Below are 15,694 nucleotides of genomic sequence, written 5' to 3'. Positions count from 1 at the left end.
CGGTCAAAACTTATATAATAAACTTGACGAAACGAGTAAATTTCATTCATAAACATAAAAAGATTACATAGTGAGGGGAGACGTAATAAGCTTTACCCTCAAATGCATTTATACTACAAATATAAAAACTAAAATAAAAACCAAAAGAAAAAAATAGAAAAAAAATTATTTCACATTAAAAAGAAAGATAAAATAGGGGACTACATTAATTTAAAAAAAAGCCTGGTTTATATCGAGAGAAATGGGAAGGAAGAAAATTGGCGGAGCTAGGTTTTTTAAAACAAGTTGTGACCCTCATTTCGCCCCTTGTTTTCTTTTATAAACATCTATTACGACATCCGTTTTTGGCTTTCCACCTCGAGCTCCATAGCCCTATCAATCATGTTCCATAATTTCTGAAATAGCTATTTTTGTGCGAGAATTTTTTTTTAAATAATCATAAGTAATATAGGTAATATTTTTCTAACAAAAAGAGAGAAGGAAAAGGAAGAAATAAGAAAGGGAGAGAAGAAGAGAGAGAGAGAGGAGAGAAGATAGAAGAAAAAGAACGGAAAAAAAAAAAAAAAGAGAGGGAGAGGAGAGAAGGAAAAGAATAAAAAAAGGAAAAGGAGAGAGGAGAAGGAGAGTGTAGGTAATATTTTTTTTAACAAAAATTTGGGCTGGGCGAAAGAGGAGAGAGGAGAAAGAAGAGTGGGTAATATTTTTTTAACAAAACTTTCGGCCGGGCATGAGCCCAGCCTGCCATAGGCTAGAACCGTCACTGGATGGAGAGAAGGGTCAGGCTTTAGTGGGTGGTTTACTGCAATTACTGCAATAGGCTTATTAAAAGTTTCTTATGGACAAATTCAGGGAAATATATAAATAAATAAAAAGTATTGAAAAGAAATAATACTTAATTGCTAATCTTTGTTAACAGATAATAATACTTATACGCTCTCAAGTAGACCCTTATCAGTATGTTTTGAATGGTAGCAGCTGTGCTCCTTCAATCTCCATGCCACATGGCAGAACAGTGAGAATCACACGACAAGTTTCTTATAGGTGTTGAACAAGAATGGACTGCACACTTCTTAAGTTCAGCAACTCATGCTCATTTCTAACAACGCATCAGCTTGGAATAGATTTCTACTCGAGCATTTGATTGTGGGTTGAAAAGATAAGATCCAAGTTGCACATCAATATGGGAGATGGAAGGAACTAAGACAATCACTAGTAAAAAAAACCCCTTGCACGACCAAATTTTGAGCGACGAAACACAATTCGTCGCTCAAAGTGCCTTTGCGCGACGAAAATTAAATTTCGTCGCTCAAAGTCTTACGCGATTAAATTTTGCACAACGAAACACAAATCGTCGCACAAAGTCACTTTGCGCGACGAAGTGTGGTTCGTCTCGTAAAGTCTTTACAAAAATAAACAAAATAAAAAATTAATTTTTAAAAATCTTTGGATGACTTTGCGCGACGAAACAATAAAATTCGGTGCACAAAGTCTTGCGCGACGAAGTGTGGTTCGTCTCGTAAAGTCTTTACAAAAATAAAGAAAATAAAAAATTATTTGTAAAAATCTTTCATGACTTTGCGCGACGAAAAAATAAAATTCGGTGCACAAAATCTTGCGCGACGAAGTGTGTTTCGTCTCGCAAAGTCTTTACAAAAATAAATAAAATAATTTTTTTTATAAAATAACTTTGCGCGACGAATTTCTAAACTTCGTCACGCAAAGTCTTTACAAAAATAAAAATAAAAAAAATAAAAAAATTATTTTGTTAGAAAAATATAATATTGATATAGGGTCAAGGAGTGTAGCTGTAAAAAATCATCAAAATCGAAATTGAAATAACCGTTAAATCGTGATTTTTCGTTTATAACCGTCGAAAATTTTTATCCTATTACTTGATCTCTGAATGTTTATTTTTTTCGATTTTTGGCGTATATGATCTCGAAGTATAAACACACAAGTTTGATGGTTGGATCTTTGAAACTAGTTTCGTAGAATGCGTATGCCATCAAAACAATATATTCACTAACAATTAAGAGTTTATTTTTACTTTCATTAAATACAACATAAGATTTTGTGGTATCCACTAGTGTAAATATTTTAAATTGAAGATCAAATTTAGTCATTGTATTCATATAGGTTCAAGGAGTGTAGCTGTAAAAAATCATCAAAATCGGAGTTAAAATAACCGTTAAATCGTGATTTTTGTTTATAACCATCGAAAAGTTTTGTCCCGTTACGTGATCTCTGAATGTTTATTTTTTCCAATTTTTAGGGTATACGATCTTGAAGTATAAACAAACAAGTTTGACGGTTGGATCGTTAAAACTAGTTTCATATAATACATATGCCATCAAAACAATATATTCACTAACAATTAAGAGTTTATTTATACTTTCATTAAATATAACATAAGATTTTGTGCTATCCACTAGTGTAAATATTTTAAATTGACGATCAAATGGAGTCATTGTATTCATATAGGGTCAAGGAGTGTAGTTGTAAAAAATCATCAAAATCAGAGTTGAAATAACCGTTAAATCGTGATTTTTCGTTTATAACCGTCGAAAAGTTTTGTCCTATTACTTAATCTCTGAATGTTTATTTTTTCCGATTTTTGGCGTATATGATCTCGAAGTGTAAAAAAACAAGTTTGACGGTTAGATCATTGAAACTAGTTTCGTAGAATGCATATGCCATCAAAACAATATATTCACTAACAATTAAGAGTTTATTTATACTTTTATTAAATATAACATAAGATTTTGTGGTATCCATTAGTGTAAATATTTTAAATTGATGATCGAATGCAGTCATTGTATTCATATAGGGTCAAGGAGTGTAGCTGTAAAAAATCATCAAAATCAGAGTTGAAATAACCGTTAAATCTTGATTTTTCGTTTATAACCGTCAAAATGTTTTGTCCCATTACTTGATCTTTGAATTTGTTTTTCTTCTGATTTTTGGCGTATATGATCTCGATGTGTAAACAAACAAGTTTGATGGTTGGATCGTTGAAACTAGTTTCGTAGAATGTGTATGCCATCAAAACAATATATTCACTAACAATTAAGAGTTTATTTATACTTTCATTAAATATAACATAAGATTTTGTGGTATCCACTAGTGTAAATATTTTCAATTGATGATCGAATGCAGTCATTGTATTCATATAGGGTCAATGAGTGTAGTTGTAAAAAATCATCAAAATCAGAGTTGAAATAACCGTTAAATCTTGAGTTTTCTTTTATAACCGTCGAAATGTTTTGTCCCATTACTTGATCTCTTAATGTTTATTTTTTCTGAATTTTGGCATATATGATCTCGAAGTATAAACAAACAAGTTTGACGGTTGGATCGTTGAGTAGCTTTAAATTTGTTTATTTTGTACGTATAACACTTAAGAAATTGAATAGTATATATATTTATTAGTAGCTTTGAATTTTTTAAGACTTTGCGCGACCAATATAATAATTCGTCGCGCAAAGTATACTCTAAAAATTTGGGAGGTATCAAAAATGGGAATTTTAAAAAAAAATAATAATTACGACTTTGCGGCACGAATATATCGTTCGTCGCGCAAAGTTTTGTGGGACAAATATATAGTCGTTCGTCGCGCAAAGTTTTGCGGGACCAATATAAAGTTCGTCGCGCAAAGTTTTGCGGAACCAATATATAGTCGTTCGTCGCGCAAAGTATACCCGAAAAATTTGGGCGGGTACCAAAAATGCGAATTTTTTTTAAATTTTTTTTTCCAACTTTGCGCGACCAATATATAGTAGTTCGTCGCGCAAAGTATACTCTAAAAATTTGGCGGGTACCAAAAATGGGAATTTAAAAAAAAAAAAAATTACGACTTTGCGGGACCAATATATAGTTCGTCGCGCAAAGTATACCCGAAAAATTTGGGCGGGTACCAAAAATGGGAAGCGGGAATATTGTGGTCGCGCAAAACTCTGAGCGACCAAAATTTCGTCGCGCAAAACCCTAAAAATTTGGGCGCGCACCAAAAATTGGAATTTTTTTAAAAAAAAATTTTCGAGACTTTGCGCGACCAATATATTGTTTCGTCGCGCAAAGTGATACGGTTTTTAAAACCAAAATAACACCTCCACCATTTTCTCAATGTCTTCTACTCTTACCTCTCCTCTCTCTTTCCTTCTCCCCAAATCCTACCCTTTCTCTCACACTCACTCCTCTCACTTAATCTCTCACCTCTCTCTTCACTATCTATCACTCTCACTCACTCTCTTATCTCTCTTTTCATCATCTCTCACTCTCACTCACTCTTTCATCTCTCTCTCACTATCTTCTCTATTCTCTCACACTCACTTCTCCCTCTCATTCTCACTCACTCAAAATCTTGCCAAAAGGTATATTCTCTCCAAACTTTATTTTTTTTTTCATTAATATGTGTTTTTGGAGTTAGTTTTGAGTTTATTCCAATTTTTTGTTATTTTGTTGTTATTTGACAATATTTGTTTTTTTTTTTTGTAGGGAATCGTCGAGACTTTGACGGCTAAAGTTGAGGATTTGGACGCTATCGAAACATATCCTCCGCCACTATCACTACAATAGGCTTGTAGATTTTATTATTGTACTTTGTTAATTTTTGTGTACATCATTGAATATTATATATATTGGATAATTTGACCACTATTTTTCATATGTAATTTTATTTCGAATATTTCAATTTAAATTAAAGTAATTAAAAAAATAAAATCATACAATTAAATTAAATTTAAAAAGTAAAAATTTGGAAAATTAATATAATGAAATTGATATAAGAGAAATAATAAAACAAAATGTCAAAAACCTTGGGTGACAAAATATTTCGTTGAGCAAACTATTAAACTAGTTTATTTTAATTAAAAATTTTAAAAAAACAAAATTTTAAAAAAAATTGAATATTTCGTCGCGCAAAGATTTGTGCGACATTAGGATTCGTCGCGCAAAGATTTGCGCGACATTAACTTTCGTCGGGCAAAATAATATTATTCGTCGCGCAAAGTATCTTTGAGCGACGTTAGTATTCGTCGCGCAAAGTTGTTATCGTTCGTCGCGCAAAGTATCTTTGCGAGAGAAAAAAAAAATTTCGTCGCGCAAAACCTTTCTTTACGATCTTTGCGCGACAGAACTTGCGCGACCAAAATTTCGTCGCGCAAAGTTTGAGCGACGAAATTGTACTTTGCGCAACTAAATTATTTCGTCGCGCAAAGTGTTTTTTGTAGTAGTGTAATATCATGTAGTACCTACGCGAGAGTCAAATTTTCTTCTCAGTTGGGAAATTTCATTCTTAGCCCATAGAGGGCCCTACAAGCAACTGAAAGATCAAACATAAAAACAGAACAAATATAGAATTAAATGTGTACATAAAGTGGGCACAAATAAAGGATAAAATAAAAAATAAAAAAAAGCAAGCGCACACAAACACCTAAGGAAATTTTGGCATACATAAAAGTAAGAAAATGGAACAAAAATAGCATAAGTCTATAGCTTGGCTCCAAACACTAGCATATGACTAGTATATTTTAGTCAGGATACATTGCCACTCATTTAAAAAGGAACTATATTGTTACCAGAATTATCAAGTTAAAATGAATAGTACAAAGAAATGAATCAATACAAGTGTCAAGATCACAAGAGAAATATGAAAAAAAAAAAAAAATTATTTGTTGGGGGATGGATGAGTACAAGTTTCAATGAGACGGCCAATTTAGATCAAAAGTCTATTGGATTGTGAGGGTTCAGCTAAATCTTGCAAATTAACCACATAATTCTAATATACACTGTCGTTTTGTTGAATGATATAATTTCTTTACCTAAAACAAAAACCCCAAATCTGCAATCTAATTGAGATCCGTAATTCGGCATAATGACTCTTTCAGTTAACAGTCATAGAAAACAACAAAATAACCATTTATAAATTGTATGCATGTTATTTGAATATCTTATCTCTGATACTCATCAAATACAGACAATATGGTCATGATATGGGGTTCCTCATATGACCATCAAAAGAAAAATTAATTGAATTGATCAACAGATGAAGGTCATAATTACCTGCTTGTTCTTGTTTACATTTTAACAGCAGAAAACGGCCAGCCTCTGAGAATCAACATCCTTCTCATTGCTGCAAAAGGCAATAAAGGAAAGTCATGAACCCTTGTCCAAGTATGAGAAGATGTTATTATGAACACAAATCTCATTTTGGGTAGCTAGAGTTACAAGTAAAATGTCAATTAAGAGAATAGATTTGAGCATTTACATATTATCAAGTGACTGCTCTCACAGCATAGTCTGGTCCAATTGCTTCCTTCACAACATGTAGTTGATAGAATTCGTTATTCACAATTCTCCAACCATATATATAGTACACCAATAGTTCACCGCCATATACGTTCTGGTAGTGCTGCTTCTATGTCACTGGCCTCTACGGGCATCTGGGAAAGGGAAGCGGTTTGGATTATTTTGCCCCTGAAGTGTGAGGAAATGACAATGATGCCATTTCACCACGTTACTATCATTTTTGTTTTTATTTTTGTTTTTTTAGTGATGGGAGGGGGTTTTACTAGTAAATATGGGTAAATTACTCAAATGGTCCTCAAATTTATATCCGATTTACATTTTGGTCCCTCAATTAAATTATTCGTTCAAATGGTCCATCAACTCTATATTAATCGCTCCATTGATCCTACCGTTAAATTATGTTAATATTGCCATCAAAAAACTACAAATGCAGAAAATACAATACAACGCTTTAAATAGAAAACAATTGAAACCATAAAGACGTACCCTAACAATTTTAAATAGATCTAACATAAACCAAACTGACTGTAACTTCTCTCACACAATCCAAATAGGACTCATGTTTAATGCGAGGTCTGACTTTCTTCCAATATTTCGAGACAGGTTTCTGCAGAAGAATTTTGTGTTTCATCTATCCCCTTGATTAATTTAGTTGAAGTTGATGCCCTTGAGGTCACGTCTGTGGAAGTAGAGGAATCAGCTTTGGTACATTCGTCACGAGCCATGGCTACATTAAGCTGATGATCTTCCACAGTAGGCGGATTAATCTGCTCAAAGGTTTTCTCACCAACAAGAATACTCACAATGTCTGCCATTCTTGGCCTTAGAGTAGGAGATATATTCGTGCACATCACGGCCAAGGTTAAGATGGTGATGGCTTGTTTTGCATCATAAATGCCAGACAAATTTTTATCCACCAAGTCCACGAGGCTTCCATTTTTATTTGCGACATAAGCCTGCAGTAAAATGATGAGGGTTTTGAATTCAAAGTGTGCATGTTCACTTTAAAGTAGGAGAAATTACAAAACAACGTACATCCTGTCAGTTTTGCTTACCATGTCCAAGAGATACTCACTCTCATGGTTAAATTTGTATCCTGCATTTTTCTTCCCACTAACAATTTCGAGTATAACCACCCCAAAACTGTAAACATCAACTTTGCTTGTTACAATTCCTTGAATTGCATACTCAGGTGCCATATGTCCGCTGCGTCAACAACAATAAAGCACAAATTCAAATTATATTTGCATAATGCACCCGTCATAGTATAAGTTGAATTTCATGGTATTATTTTATCCAGTGTTTCAGAAAGCGAAAGGTATTTGTTTTTTGTACACTTACTTTGGTGCTTCCACTTTGATGATCATAAGTTGTTCTTCCTCGGTATACAGGCTTGCCATTCCAAAGTCTGAGATCTTAGCATTAAGAGCTCCATCAAGAAGGATATTTTCAGCTTTGATATCCCTATGAACCATCTTGAGTCTAGGGTGCTCATGAAGATGCTCTAAACCCCTCGCTATTCCCAGGCAAATGTTAAATCTAGTTTCCCAATTAAACTTCAATCTGGACTTCGAGCCTGCAAGTCACATGAATGACCACTTTAGCATTCTATGTATATATTCCTCCAGTTTAGTCTAAACCAAACGACTTTGTTTTTGTCATAAACACTTCAGCACAGAAAACACAAGTCACTACAACAGAAAAACCCTTTCATGACACCTGATTTGAGTCATAAAAGGCATTTAAGGACGCGGGGCAAGCATCATAACATGTGTCGTCGAATGGAGGGTCATGGAAAGTTTTCTCAAAAGACGACGTCTGGTATACGTCACCTAATGATATTTCGATGGTATTTCAATGATGAGTGAGTACCAGATCTTATTTCTCAATATAAAAGCAATACACGGTATGAAGAGGAAAATGTTGGCTAAGCTAAAATGAATTAAGAATCTCTATTTTGTACACAAAAGGAGGAAGTATACTGCTCATAGAATATAGAATAAAGCAATTTGAAGAATTAGAAAAGGGAGGAGAAAAGATGAATTACCAAAAAAAGCGTCTGCAATGGACAGGTTTGGCATATATTCATAGATGAGCAAATGTAACCCTTCTCCAAAATAAGCATCCAACAATTGAACAAGGTTCTCATGCCTCAATGACTTTAAGGTATAGAATTCATTTAATAATTCCTCAATATTTTCTTTTGAGTGAGTAGAAAGTCTTTTAACAGCTACAGTAGTTTGACCACCTTCCAGTTCAGCCTGCATCAACACAATAGACTAATGTTATATATCTGAACAAATTTGCAACATTCAAAAGATACCCCACCCTAATATCAAATTTCTACCACAAATTAAGTTCACAATGTAAAAGTATACCTTATAAACCCTTCCAAAATGCCCTCTACCGATCTCCATTTTGCTGCTAAACTTTCGAGTTGCACCTATTAATTCTTGAAGGGTAACATGTTTATCTTGGCCTATCTGTATTTCTGTTTCGGGAAAAATTAAAGATGACATGTTAACTAGGAAATAAGAATTCTTGAAAAAGGGCATGGTGCGGTATAGTTGTAGCTTCACTCACCTCTCAAATCTCTTTTCCCCAGCCAGCCCATTTTCCACACGAAAGCTAATAGAAGCAATAGAACAACTACACTTGAAGGTAGAGTAATAATCAATGCTTTCTTCAATTTTCGCCACAATGCAGAGTGTTGGGGAACTTCAAGAGAAAAGTCAAGAGAAAAGTCAAACTTCTTTAAAAGATTGTCAAATTAATTAAGTATATATGCAGTCTAACAAGATTAAACTAATTAACTGAAATGAAAACTGCCTGCCTGCATGATGACCATATAAGCCAAGGGGTTCAAGTGTAGCTTGGAACCAACCAGAAGAAACTAAAGTCATAGCCTCTTGAATCACCTGGAGTTACGGAAATAGCAGAAATGAGAGGTCCATTCAAAGTAGGTGGGACGTCTGCACATCCCTTTCCAGCCCAGTAGAAGGAAATCTCCAATACACTATCATTAATATTAGCTTCGAAATGTCTGATTTGAGGTTCATCTGGACCCTTTGCCTCTTTTGCGATGTCGAAATTCATTAGCCTTCTCTCATCCTATACAACAAACGCTTCTTTTAACACTGGCAGACAGTAAATATGTGCAGGAACATCAAATGCTCTAATATATGGGTCACACCTCTATTCTAATGATGGTACACAAGATTTCAGTTGATGGTACAAATAGCAATACTCAATTTACCTGGATATAAACATCAAATGCCCGTCTTTTTAGTATACTATACGATTCCTTCTCCCTGAATACCATTTCAGCAAAGTGAAGGGTCACATTATATTTGCCTTTGTGTAAGCAAGCATAATAACTTAGGAAGACAGGGGCAATCCGAGCATCTGAATATAAGTCTGCCTCAGGAACATGAATTCCAAATGACTGGTTCTGTATGAAATTACTAGGATTGGACTCCGGTGATAAGAAGTCTCCAGAAAGGCTATAACCCCAGGTTTTGGATGGACTAATATAATAGAATGAAGTTGAGTTATCTGCTTCATAATATTTGTCACCAAAATTTACTCCCTCACCACCACAATTTATAAACAAGGAACGAGCTGCAAATGTTAGTCAGAAAGGGATAAATTAGATAAAATAAAGTGCAAAATAAGACGTTAATAAAATGAAAGAACAATAAAATTGACCTAAAATGAGACGTTACTCATCAACCAAGTTTTACACTGTGACTACCATTTACAAAATTCATCCCTTGGAAGAATAATAAAACTATTACAAACTTCTTCCTCACCAGACAAAATCATATACGTGTCAAAATTATTGTTGAAGTATTTAACGGTGCTGTTTTTTTATATTTTAATATTTACAGTTTTACATATTCTATTGCCAATTTTCAGTCCTTTAGGTAAAGTTATGTGTGATTGCATACATGTCTGAAGAACCAACCAAACTCACATTTAGATTTTCGTCCAGGACAATGCGTATGCATGCGTTTCTTTGGATCCCTGAATAAACCACCGAATTTGTAAGAAATGGCCCTTGGCTTTTCTTATACTAGAACAGATAAAAATATTAACATACACAAATAGTTGATCTGGATCGGTTGAACTGCTGCAGCAGGAAAACAAGTTCCTGAAATGTATGGAAAATGATCTCATCATAATTCCACATGCAACTAGATTGGTAACAATAGAAAAAGAAAATTAATGCCAATTCTTACAGATGATCTCGCTTATCGTCTGGCACTACGAAGCTAACTTCGGAAAAGTTATTGTACGACAAATCCCTGAAAAGACATATGGTCAAATTTCATAGCTAATGGAATGTGGGAACATAATACGCTCCTAGAAAATGATGGTGGCTTAGATAAAGATTTTTCTTTTCCATACAATTAAGCATTCCGTTGTCAAATCTAAGTAGCTGTCTGATGAAGGAAGTTTTTTACTATCTAAATTACTGCCTGAACCTTTTTGTAGAATGATCATTTCACAACAACTATTCATATAAATATTTAATTGCATTGATATGATTGAAATTAAGAAGACACTCAAATATCAGCTCGAAATTAACACATAATTCAAATAGCGCCATTTTGGTCTTAATCGAGTGAACAAATGGCTTTAAGAAACCAGCATTACTACTGACAACTGTCACTGAAAAAGATAACTACGATGCTACCAACAATTCCTCATTATAGAGAGTACTTCCTAAATAGTTTCCTTTTATTTGCTAGGCTGTTGCATGGTTCTTTCATATATGTATGCGCACACAAGGTTTACTACCGCATGTAAACAACCAGACTGATACTTACTCCGTCCAACCGAAGGTCAATCCAGTATATTTGATTTGCCATCAATTGCAGGTTCAAAAAGCAACGATCCTAATTCTAAGAAATCTCAGAAGTTAAAGTTCCACTTAGTGAACTTGAGTCATAAACATCTTTAAACTGGTCTTACTTTAATCCCAAAGGTGTTAAAGGAAATTATGAGATACTAAGCTTTCGGACAATCATTGTTTAAGAAATAAAGATCAATTATCAAGATACCAAGCTTTCGGACTTACTTGAAGATAAAAATAGGTGTACATAGTTTAAGAATTTGAATATAGAAGCTTACAATCTAGTCTTGACTTCACCAACCCAATCAGGGATTGTGTCATTAAGTTTATTTTTTGCCAAGGACCTGAGGAGAGAGAAAGTTAATAATAGAATACTAACATCAACAAGAGTTCGGTTGTCTTTTGTGTAGCAAAAACACACGAATTTCATTCACTTACAAGTGAGTTAAATTTAAACCTTTCATGGATTGTGGGATTCGTCCGGTTAAATTGTTAAAGCTCAAATCCCTGTTAAGAATACATAGAGGCATTAACAACTTGGGAACTTAGTTAGCTAGTCTGTGAGATGAATTGTATCAAAGTACATTAAAAAGCAGGAATTGAAACAAATCAGTAAAAAGCATAAACATAAACCATTAATCTAGGGACTTGTGAAGGTGTTGTGTGTGTGTGTGTGTGTGTGTGAGAGAGAGAGAGAGAGAGAGACTCACAAGTATTTTAAATTTGACATTTTACCAATGTATTCAGGGATTTCACCGGTGATGGAACAGTTCCTTAATATCCTATAGAAACCATGAGAAGAGGTGAGTGAGTGGATAAATCATGAGCATGAGATGTTTTCGTCTAGTGATGCTGACTGCATAAGAAATTATGCAACTTAAAGGCATGTTGGGGTTTGTCCCAGCACAAAGACTCTTGCAGAGCAAAATAAAGCTTGTTAGAAGTTTAAATCTGGCCAGTGAACATGAATTAATTCAACTCTTTGCCCTGTACATGTTTTTGTATTAAACCTCTTAAAAAAGGAATAGATGTGTGCGACATGCAATAAAAACCATTTACAGAGTGTATATATTGCTCAGGTTTGCAAATCGTGGGAATTGGAAACCAGAGTTTGCTACGTCACTGATCGTTCTGCAAAATGGACACAAAAAATTCATCACGAAAACAGAGCTGCTGATTTTTCTTTTTTCGTTTTCCTTTGTTTCTGAAAAAGTGGGTTAATGAAACAGAAGGGGACGGTGTACTTACAAATACTCAAGACGGGAGTAATTAAAAAGTTCTGCAGGTAGACTCCCTTCAAAATTGTTTCCCAAAATTGACCTGTGAGCAGTGCAGAGTAATATTAAATTCAGATGTACACTATCATTAATATCAACTTTGACAATTCATTTTGTTTTAACTGTCAATGTCTCTATGAGATAACTTAATATGTAGAACTTACAGTAAATATAGTTGGGTGCATTTTCGGATGAAGTCAGCTGGAAAGCGACCAGACATATAGTTGCCAGATATTGAACTGCATTGGCCAATTAGGCTCTCTCAAAAATTAATAAATTCACCTTACTGTAGATTGCAGGCATCAAGAACATTAAATAAAGAAGAATCCTGCTGCAGTCACCAAATTCCTTTACCAAATTTTTTTCCTCAAATGACGTGGCCGTGTTTCATTTATTCAAATTTGGGTCCACTATTGACCCATTTATTTCCAACAAAATACTAAAGATGTGCATCGAGATAACATTTGGTAAGCAAATTTGATGACTCTGACATTATTAAATGAGAAACACTTACAATACGCTCATCTGAGTAAGATTGGCATAATCCGGGAATTCCCCAGTAAGATCATTGGATCCCGCCCAGCTTCCACAACATGAGAACAAAAGAATGTAATCCCAGTACAGATTTAAGTGCCAAAATTTTCTCCTTCTTTTCTCATGATATATATATATATATATATATATATATATGTAACTTTGTTTGAAAGAAGCTTACAAGTCTTCGAGATTGCTCAAATTTCTAAGTGATAGTAGACGACCAGAGAGTCGATTCTGATCCAAATATCTCAAAGCAGAGAGAAAAAAAAGGAAGACGAATTCAGATATTTGTTTGAAAGAAGCTTACATAATTTCTCTCGCCGTATGTGTGTGTGTGTGTGATGGATAGAGAGAGAGAGAGAGCGTGTTCATAAGGTGCAACAAAGGTGAGCAAAGAACTCACAATGTTTGAAGGGCTGTGATGTTTCCTAATTGGTCGGGAATTGGACCTGACAAGTTATTATAATACAGAGACCTGCAAAACTCACAGATTATAAAGAAGAATTTGAAATGTTATACAAAGGAACCAACTGATCATATCAAGTCAAAGAAAGTCGAAGAATCAAGTGCAATGGTGAAAACAAAAAGTTGCAGAAAGTTTACTTACAATAGTTGCAGAGAACTCAGTGCACCCAAAGATGATGGTATCTGTCCGCTGAGGAAGTTGTGATCCAGATAGCTTTTTGGCCGGAAAATAATGGAGCTAAGTTATTAGATGTTACCTTGTTAAAGCTCGGAGAGAGGGGTAGAAACAGAGTAAACTTAAAGTCGAGTTAAGCCGAGTTGTAAGAAATACTGAATTTAGATATAGATATATACAAATTACAATATAGAATTCAAGATTAGATAGAAAGTCAGCCCATGTAAGAAAAAAGAAGAAGAAGTTAATTGAACCGATGTATTTAAACCTTGAATTCTTCTCTTCTTTTTGGTAAAAAGAACCTTAAATTCTGTCAATAGATTTTCCCTTAAAAACAGAAAAAAGAAGGTTTGGGGAAGTACACATGCCAATTCCACACTCCTCACCTATTAGAAATTCATAGACAAACTGCAATGACCAAAACAATAATAAGTCTGACTTAACAGTTGATGTTGTACATTCCTTGATTCACTTTCTCTAAATCCCAAAGAAAAAACTCAATAGAGGGGGAGAGGAAGCATCACTGCCCCTCTTCCCTTCTCCTCTCTTCTTTTACCTTTTTTTATATAGGAGTTAGTAAATAAGTCTATTCGGGCGTTTTGAATAAGAAACCTTTTGTAATGATTTCTTCTAAGCCATATTCAATTCGAAGTTCTCCACAACTTCTTTTGGGTTAATTCCTTAATCAAATTATTTTTCAAAACTGTCTAAATTTAATTCTACCTCGAATTTGAAGGAGTTTGGTTTTTGTCAAATTTGTTCTATTGGCATAGTTGTTTGCTGTTATTCGTAGTTGGATCGTTGGAAATGTGGTTTTCCCATATCTTTTAGAGCTTTTGCATTGACTTAAAGGCTAGATGCGTTGGTGGGGTTCATTTAGGCATAGGTGTTATAGGGATTTAGTTATTTTCAGTTTATAGGCGTTATTTGAAATTATGCTTCATTGTAGTGATGTGAGTTATAGTAGTTGTTGGTGTACAGTACCTGCTTTAATTTGATTAAAAAAAGATTTGGAGAAATCTCAAATTTAAGGGCTAAATACCCGAAAAGGAGCTGTGAAGTAGTTGGGAAAGATTTATCCCCACACTCAATTGATGTGAGTTATAGTAGTTGTTGGTCTCCCTTGTATCCAAAGCAAAAAAGAAAAAAAAAGAAATCAATATTGAATATATACTTACAGAATAGTAAGATTGCGTAAGTGTCCTATGCGCTCTGATATGCCTTCTGTCAGTTGATTTCTTGAAAGGTCTCTGAATATATGAAAACTTAATTAATATACATTCATATAAATTCAATAAATATGTATATGTTTTGAGGTAAGGTCTGGCCCTCAAGTCCTTATCTATATTTATGTATATACACTTACAATAGTTCCAGGGATGACAAATTCCACAAGGTATCAGGAATGGAACCGGTAAGCTTATTGCTGGATAAATCACTGTTTAAGTGAGGCATCATATAATCAATCATTTGGCATAGAAGTATACAGAATCAACTAATAAATAAGAAATTCAATTGTATATATTTCGTGACAATTAATATAGAAGGGATCGGTTGAAAGACTGTTTTTTAAAAAGAAAGATGTAAAATATCTAAGCTCCCGCACCAAAAGAACTGGAAAAGACAAGTTTTCTGAATCTTTTTTTATAAAAAAAATTTCAATTCTCTGAACTCCTTTTATTTATTTATAACTTGTTGGAATAATGATATGAAATAATTACAGCTTCTCCAAATGCTTAAGCTCCTCCACTTCTTTAGGTATAGAACCAGTTAAAGCCGCGCCGGTAAAGGAACTGCAACACAAATCATTTGAGAAAAATTATTGTTAGAATTAAAAGTTAGACAAATAACAATAAAATTATTGTTAGAATTAATTTTATTGTGACTTACAACTCCTTGACATGGCAATGTCTGTTTTTGTCATGTACACAGTCCACTGTGCACTTGATCTTCAAATTGTTAGTATCCGAGTCTGGATAATGGCAACTTGAGCTATTCAAGTATAATGCCCTGTTATACTGTAACTTATCTACCATCAAATTGAGGACGTCCACTGCGAGAGAGGGAGAGAGAGAG

At 34.1% G+C, this 15,694-nt stretch overlaps 1 protein-coding gene across 4 annotated transcripts in view; it reads right to left on the bottom strand.

The window, feature by feature from the left end:
* LOC110765368 (putative LRR receptor-like serine/threonine-protein kinase At1g53420) overlaps positions 1–15,694 on the bottom strand; it is a 36,044-nt gene that overhangs the window by 19,756 nt on the left and 594 nt on the right. The window contains exons 2-26 of one of the 4 annotated variants that reach the window (XM_088255095.1): positions 15,509–15,671; positions 15,340–15,411; positions 14,985–15,056; positions 14,797–14,868; positions 13,586–13,681; positions 13,382–13,453; positions 13,157–13,225; positions 12,956–13,024; positions 12,606–12,680; positions 12,413–12,484; positions 12,224–12,295; positions 11,875–11,946; positions 11,603–11,671; positions 11,443–11,508; positions 10,548–10,613; positions 10,409–10,459; positions 10,283–10,332; positions 9,563–9,927; positions 9,225–9,417; positions 8,890–9,024; positions 8,685–8,797; positions 8,354–8,567; positions 7,648–7,882; positions 7,362–7,512; positions 6,641–7,262 (exon numbers count right to left, since the gene is read on the bottom strand). In XM_088255095.1, coding sequence (XP_088111221.1) covers positions 6,870–7,262; positions 7,362–7,512; positions 7,648–7,882; positions 8,354–8,567; positions 8,685–8,797; positions 8,890–9,024; positions 9,225–9,417; positions 9,563–9,927; positions 10,283–10,332; positions 10,409–10,459; positions 10,548–10,613; positions 11,443–11,508; positions 11,603–11,671; positions 11,875–11,946; positions 12,224–12,295; positions 12,413–12,484; positions 12,606–12,680; positions 12,956–13,024; positions 13,157–13,225; positions 13,382–13,453; positions 13,586–13,681; positions 14,797–14,868; positions 14,985–15,056; positions 15,340–15,411; positions 15,509–15,671 — 3,077 coding nt within the window. In that variant the 3' untranslated portion in view covers positions 6,641–6,869. Of the gene's footprint in view, positions 1–6,640; positions 7,263–7,361; positions 7,513–7,647; positions 7,883–8,353; positions 8,568–8,684; positions 8,798–8,889; positions 9,025–9,224; positions 9,418–9,562; positions 9,928–10,282; positions 10,333–10,408; positions 10,460–10,547; positions 10,614–11,442; positions 11,509–11,602; positions 11,672–11,874; positions 11,947–12,223; positions 12,296–12,412; positions 12,485–12,605; positions 12,681–12,955; positions 13,025–13,156; positions 13,226–13,381; positions 13,454–13,585; positions 13,682–14,796; positions 14,869–14,984; positions 15,057–15,339; positions 15,412–15,508; positions 15,672–15,694 lie in introns of those variants that run through there. The other 3 variants (XM_088255097.1, XM_088255098.1, XM_088255096.1) reach the window with 3 other exon arrangements.

The sequence above is a fragment of the Prunus avium genome, chromosome 6, assembly GCF_965620075.1.
Source record: "Prunus avium chromosome 6, drPruAviu1.hap1.1, whole genome shotgun sequence".
Taxonomy (NCBI): domain Eukaryota; kingdom Viridiplantae; phylum Streptophyta; class Magnoliopsida; order Rosales; family Rosaceae; genus Prunus; species Prunus avium.
Note: the sequence above shows the minus strand (reverse complement) of the source record. Positions and strands in the feature narration are given on the sequence as shown.